Source organism: Sinocyclocheilus rhinocerous, unplaced genomic scaffold (assembly GCF_001515625.1).
Source record: "Sinocyclocheilus rhinocerous isolate Xijiao unplaced genomic scaffold, SAMN03320098_v1.1 scaffold1142, whole genome shotgun sequence".
NCBI lineage: Eukaryota > Metazoa > Chordata > Actinopteri > Cypriniformes > Cyprinidae > Sinocyclocheilus > Sinocyclocheilus rhinocerous.
In genome coordinates this window covers 360,813-367,473 of record NW_015656027.1, presented here as the reverse complement: position 1 = coordinate 367,473, position 6,661 = coordinate 360,813, and the positions used below count along the sequence as shown (strand labels likewise).

General features: G+C 36.8%; 2 protein-coding genes across 2 annotated transcripts in view; one reads left to right on the top strand and one right to left on the bottom strand.

Annotated features, from left to right (window-relative positions):
• Nucleotides 1-1,512, top strand: part of LOC107719299 (inhibin alpha chain-like) — a 2,268-nt gene extending 756 nt beyond the window's left edge. The window contains exon 2 of the mRNA XM_016526703.1: nucleotides 655-1,512. Coding sequence (XP_016382189.1) covers nucleotides 655-1,388 — 734 coding nt within the window. The 3' untranslated portion in view covers nucleotides 1,389-1,512. The remainder of the gene's footprint in view (nucleotides 1-654) is intronic.
• Nucleotides 1,513-2,734: 1,222 nt separating this feature from the next.
• LOC107719298 (gap junction gamma-1 protein-like) overlaps nucleotides 2,735-6,661 on the bottom strand; it is a 7,393-nt gene continuing 3,466 nt past the window's right edge. Inside the window, exons 2-3 of the mRNA XM_016526702.1 lie at nucleotides 4,486-5,664; nucleotides 2,735-3,544 (exon numbers count right to left, since the gene is read on the bottom strand). Of these exons, the coding sequence (XP_016382188.1) occupies nucleotides 3,531-3,544; nucleotides 4,486-5,638 (1,167 nt within the window). The 5' untranslated portion in view covers nucleotides 5,639-5,664 and the 3' untranslated portion in view covers nucleotides 2,735-3,530. The remainder of the gene's footprint in view (nucleotides 3,545-4,485; nucleotides 5,665-6,661) is intronic.

The following is a 6,661-nucleotide window of genomic DNA, read 5'->3' as shown; positions in this document are numbered from 1 at the left end:
GGGGGGGGGGGGGTAGTGATAGTAGTAGTTTGCCATTATTATTGTTGTTTTTTCAGCTTCACTACTTATAAATAGTTGAAAAACATTTGTAAGTAAAATCAAAGTCATGTGATGTGAAGCAAAAGTCTGATATGACAATGGTGTGTCAAGGTCAACGTCTCTTAAAATGTCGGATAATTTGACCTTTTTATGACAAGGCAAGGTTATATTGTAAAATGTCATGTAATGCAACCTTCCAAAAACCTAATGATATTTATGAATTAAGGTTTTTTTTTATTTTTTTTTATAATTGTCAAGATGTGTATACTCACATTTTAAATGTGGTAGGGAAATATGTTATTATTTTTTATTTGATAGTTACACCACATGGCATTTTTAGAGTCAATATTGTTGAAAAGTATTGTATAAAAGTGTTTCAAAACCATATGACACCAACATGAACTGAAAAAGTACACTTCTAAGAACTTAACACGTGTCTTAAACTAGATGTTTAAAAATATTTAATTCATATATTTATTTTTATCATGAACACTTGTCATTGACCCACCTAAAGTTTGAATTATTAAATCATTTTTTTAAACAAAGAGGCTATTTTGACACATTAACATACAGTTTCAGTTGCTGTACATTCTGACCTTTCTTATTAACTTTCAGAGTCTACATGTAAGGACATGCCCGATAACTCCTCTGAGGCTGCATCCAGTCACTTTACTTACTACTTTCAGCCCTCTCTGGACAGCCAGGACTCCATCATCACTTCTGCCCACTTCTGGTTCTATGCTGGAGAGGCCATTGTTTCTAGCAACATATCGGCACCTCTTTTTATCCTCAACCCTTACCAGGAGCTGCTCCAAGCATCTGTAAGTCCAGTCAAACGCTGCACCGATGGCTGGACCACCTATAAGTTAGATCTCCATCTCCACATTACCATGGCTGTTGGCCCTTTCATGCTGCAGGTCCGTTGCCCATCCTGCAGTTGCTATGATTCAGAAGATAAAACACCCTTTCTGCACCTCCACACCCGTTCAAGTGGTCCCGACCGCTCACGCAGGGCGCCCAAAATCCCTTGGTCACCGTCTGCTATCGAAAAGCTCATGAGACCTGCTTCTGATGACACAGATTGCAAAAGAGAACAGATAGAAATCTCCTTCGAGGACCTCGGCTGGGACAACTGGATTGTTCATCCTAAAGCCTTCACTTTCTACTACTGCCATGGCAACTGCTCCAGTGCTGAGCGCACTACTACCCTACTTGGGATCAAGCAGTGCTGCGCTCCTGCTCCAGAGAGCATGAAGTCACTCCGTTTCACCACCACCTCAGACGGGGGATATTCATTCAAGTATGAGACCCTGCCTAACATCATACCAGAAGCGTGCAACTGCATCTAACGCTCTGCTGTGGCTTAGATTTAAGATTATCTGTAAAGTGTGGGAATGTTGTTTTTTTTCCAAACACAAATCAGCTATTTTAAATGAATGATCAAAGCAAATAATGTGTGCATTAAAATAGTGTGATAGATAACTTCTCTACTTGCGACTTTAACTTTAGCAATGCTAACCTTCAGCAATATTAAAATTGTTAATACACAATCAAATGAGGATTGTTTTTCATATTTGTATATCTATTTCATTGTACTAAATTAAACAGCCATTTACAGAAAAGCATCTTAACCTTGTACACTAAGCTCTTTGAAAAACAATTCTAAAATACTTAAAAAATTGCACAACACCCAGATATCTATGAAAATAAATCATAAATGTTTGAAAAAGAGACGTCATTATTATACAATCTTTTATCCACTTTTACCCTAATAACAATTGTTCACTTCTGCAGAAGTTAAAAAATAATAATAAATAATTAAAAAAAACACTATATATACACTACATATTTTAGTTTTTAATCTAGGCCATCATTCAAATGTGTTGATTAATAATGAATCTCAAAATTATGTTCAGAGGAATACATACAGTGTAATGTGTTAAATGCTGTTGATTATTTAGCAGATACTTTAAAACAAGCTACAAACTACATGAATAGTTCCAAAAAGCATTTTGGTTTGCTCAGAGGCACAGTGAAAAGGAATATCTGCACTACAATTTAAATACAGGACCTTTGGCTTACCAGGCCAGATTTTTAGCAGTTGTACCATCACACTCTTATAAGACTATAACATCCTGATTAAAATAAAAAGGTCAAATGCTGAAGGTAAGAAACAAATGACACATTTATTTTTAAAGGGGCATTAAACAATGTTGTATGGCACTTATATAACCATGGATTTGGATTTTTATGTTAATATCAACATGGCAGCCACTGATAGAGGCATCCATTAAATACAGGTATTAACAGGTATTCCTATAGGCCACTGGCACAACTGGAGTCATTTACATAACATTTATTCATTTAGCAGATGTTTGAATGTAAAGTGACATACAAATGAGGGAAAACAAAAATCATTTATCAAACAATAATAATGAGCCTTCATCTCATATGAATCTACATTTCAAACATATTTTTCAAAGTACTACTCATTTCATAAGATGTGCCAAAGCTGTATACTTTACCAAAGACACAAATAGTGTGCGCCTATATAATGTCATTGCAAAATCTGAATTCCTGTTTCCCATAAATCCAATGTAAACCACAGATATGTTCCGTACTAAAAGTAATGCAGTAGCATGTTGCATAAATTATTTTAATTTAATTTATTTATTCATTCATTCATTATTATTTTACAGTAATACAGGACATGAAACCTTTTAATAAACAATTCAAGCAATTTCCAGGTTCTTTATGTTTTTTCAAAATCTGGTCAGATGCCTTGCAATAATTTAATTCAAAAGTTCTAAATGCAAAATCCTCAAAATGCATATCAACAAGAAAAAAAGAACACCTTTATTGTGCCCTTGCTTCTAATTGAAAAAGGGTTTCCCTCAACCTACGATATTTACATATAGGACAATGTTCCAAAAATATTAGACCACACAGGAAGACTGTACTCCAATCAAAAACCAACATAACATAAAACACAAGCACTTCTGTTTTTCGGACGAAGACACATCTTTCATTTCATTATAATAATCTGAACTCGATGGTCTGTGAATTTTGGCTAAATGCTTCAATTAATACTGATTTGCTAAAACTGCTAATAATGAACAATACTTTTAAATATCTCCAACAACACAGGGAATGTGTCTTTGTTGTCATGCTGTTGTTTCAATATGAGCAAATATAATTTCTTTATAAAGAAAGGTACAGTAGTGTGGATTTTAAGAGCTGGTGTTTCTCTAGTCTTTAAATTTGGCAGCTATGGTTTTAATACTCCAAGTAACACTTCTTCTGATATGCATTTAGAGGAGCACACAAAATCTTGTCAATAATTGCTCTCCATTATTTGTTTCTGAGCTTTGAGTTTATCCATTCAATGCCAGATGAACAGGAAAAACACACAAAATCTTGTCAACGACTGCCCACCAAAATTTGCATCTCAGCCTGGAGTTGGTTTGTTTGATGGAAAGGCATTAGTCTCTTCAAGCATGACCCTCTTTAAAAACAGAAAAGGAAAACATATATTATTAAATATTCATCAAATATAAAAAAAACAAAACAAATGTGCACAAAGATCACATTAAAACATGGCAATTTATACAGAGATGCACTTCAGATCTGACTGGAATTAATGATTTATATCTTATGAACAAAGTTTAAATGTAACTTATTCACCAGCCAGTTTGACTACTACATTTTTAAACTTCTATCCATAACAAAAAATCATGCCCCAATAGATCATGTATGCCAGCACATGATTTCATGATGATAAAATTCCCATGAATTTTGCATCAGTATATTTACAGCAAATGTTTCTCACTGAAAGCTATAAGTTTGCCTGCAGTATTGTAATAAAGATGCCAGAGGGTGCTTTTGGTGTCTGCATGACAACACACTGTCTTGGATATGCAGCATTTATTGGATGCCTAGTGAGTGAGAACACGCTGAAAAGGTGGTCTCTGGTCTCTTCCTGAGTGTACCGGAGTGTTATGCCTTATTTTGCTACTGCTAGCAATAATAATAATGATGATATGCAAGGTGATAAGCTAAATGTGCGGTCACATTAACAATCAATTTTTCAGCGAATTTCAAAAAAGGTCCACTGTCAATTTCAAACGAAGCCACTTTCTGTTCATCCGTTTTCGTTTTTGTTTTTTTAAATTTGCATAAATCTAACTTGAACGCAAGTGAAATCTACGTAGGGAAATTTTTCGCCCTGACGAGAAACTCCCAAATGCGTGGATTCCTGTTGAAATGACTAGATTTCGCCCACAATTTCTTGCCGAGCAATGGTAAATGTGACCACACTTTTCCTTAATGAGCTCATAGTGTTACCCGCCATGTTGATTTCCACCTGCATTTAGTGGGTTGGCGGGTGTTAATTTCAAATCGTACTTATACAAATGTGATGTGAAAGAAGTGTAGCCCAAAACAAACCTTTTTCCTTAGAGCTGACATAGCCCTCCTGAGCTAGGTTGAGTCGGTTTTGCTCAACGGCAGCACTGTTAGAGTCTGGACCGCTGCTATGTGAAGCCCCTACATCCTCAGAGTGGTAGGCCTGTTCCAGATGTCGCTGTGCCAATTTCAGGTGTCTCCGTAGACGCTCTATATCACGACCAGTGTTGTCTTCACCTAATGACTCCCATCCCGACTCTCCCAGGACCTCAGCCTTAAGCTTGCTAGTGGAGTCCTTTTTCAGGACAGCCTGATATCTCGGGGGTGCACTAGCAAGGCGGTGACAGATAGTGGATGTGGATGACCTGTGTATGGGAAGCCTCCGAGCCGATCGACTACGGAGAGTGTCCCTCACACCACCAATTGCCAGATGAAGGATTTCCAGCACAGTCAGCACCAGGCAGAGTATACTGACAACATACATGAGGACCAGGAAGATGGTCTTTTCAGTGGGACGTGAGACAAAGCAGTCCACGGTGTGTGGGCATGGGCTTCGGGTGCAAATGTAGGATGGCGCAACTTCAAAACCATACAAAACATACTGGCCAAAAAGGAAGGCCATCTCAAACGCTACACGAGAGATCAACTGTAGCACATACACCTTCATAAGACCATCTTTCTTGATGCGACGACGGCCGTCATGCTTCGTAGACATAGCATTGGATGCAGGGGCAGACTTGGCTGCAGCTACCGCTTTACTATCCTTTTTAGAGGGCTCAATCTCCTCCAAGATCATGGGAACTTCATCAGCCTCGTCATAGCCACGACTCAGTCCTCGATGAATCATAGAAAGCAGTTTGTGCTTACGTGGTCGGTATTCGTCATCAGCCATTCGAGCAATTTTGTGCATGGCAAAGCCAAGGTACATAATGGACGGTGTGGTGATCATAATAATTTGAAAAACCCAGAATCGGATGTGTGATAGAGGGGCAAATGCATCATAGCATACATTATTACAACCGGGTTGTGCAGTATTGCATACGAACTTGCCCTGTTCATCTTGATAGATGGTCTCACCGCCCACCACTGTCAGAACAATTCGGAAGATAATGAGGAGTGTGAGCCAGATCTTTCCCACAAAAGTGGAATGGTTGGAGATCTCATCAAGCAAGCGAGTCAAGAAGTTCCAACTCATGGTGCCACCAAAACAAGAAACCTGATCTGCAGAAGTAAAAAAAAAAAAAAAAAGGTAGTGGGATCATAGAGGCATTGCATATGGGACACACAACTTTAATTAAAAAGGTTAAAGTGTTCTACTTTTTGAAAATGTATGCAGTAACCAGTGCATGTAATTAATTGCATATGTTTAACGCTGGAACAACGTATATTATTATTTGACATTGTACTTCATTATTTTCTGTGATGATGAAAGTCACCAGCAGGTGTCAGTGTTCATAGACACACACACACACACTTGATACGCCCACAAACATCCTTTACAGGCTATAGCTTCTGTTAATCAGCATATAATGGTGAACCCTCTTTATGGAAATCATGTTCAGCCCAAAGCATTTGCAATGAATTTCGAGGGGGGACGGCGTTTCAGTTCCCATTTCTGTTTTTTTTTTGGAAATGTAAGTGATTTCTATAGGTATTTTATCCATTTAATAGCCTACGAAAGCGATCCCAATTCTTCACATAAACGTAGCGCAGTATATAATAAAAATGTAGCGTGATATTTGTGTCTATGGTTAGCTGCGCAATCTCGGTTTTTTTGTGATTAGGGAAGGCATCTGTAAAGGCTTTTCAATCGCCCATTTGGCCAAATAGTTAAGTGGCTGGGATTACTATTTTAGTCAAATTAATCACATTCAATTAACTAATTTGATATAAGGACTTTTTATGTGATATTTTATATTTTATCACAATAGATTATTTGTTTTAAACTCATGAATGTAATGCTTTGTTCATATTGTCATCAGATGCGCCCATGTTTTTATACACAAAATGGAATAAAACATTGGTGCCAAAAAGTGACTTTAAAAATAAATAAATAAAATGTTAATTTTTTTAAATTAAAAAAAAAAAAGATTTTTTTTTTCTAAATAAATGTTAAAATAGTGTTCAATAAGTATACTGTCATCCATGTGTGTACACATTTTTATTATAAACTATTGAAATCAGTACACAAAGTCAGATCAAACTATGGTAAATTTTT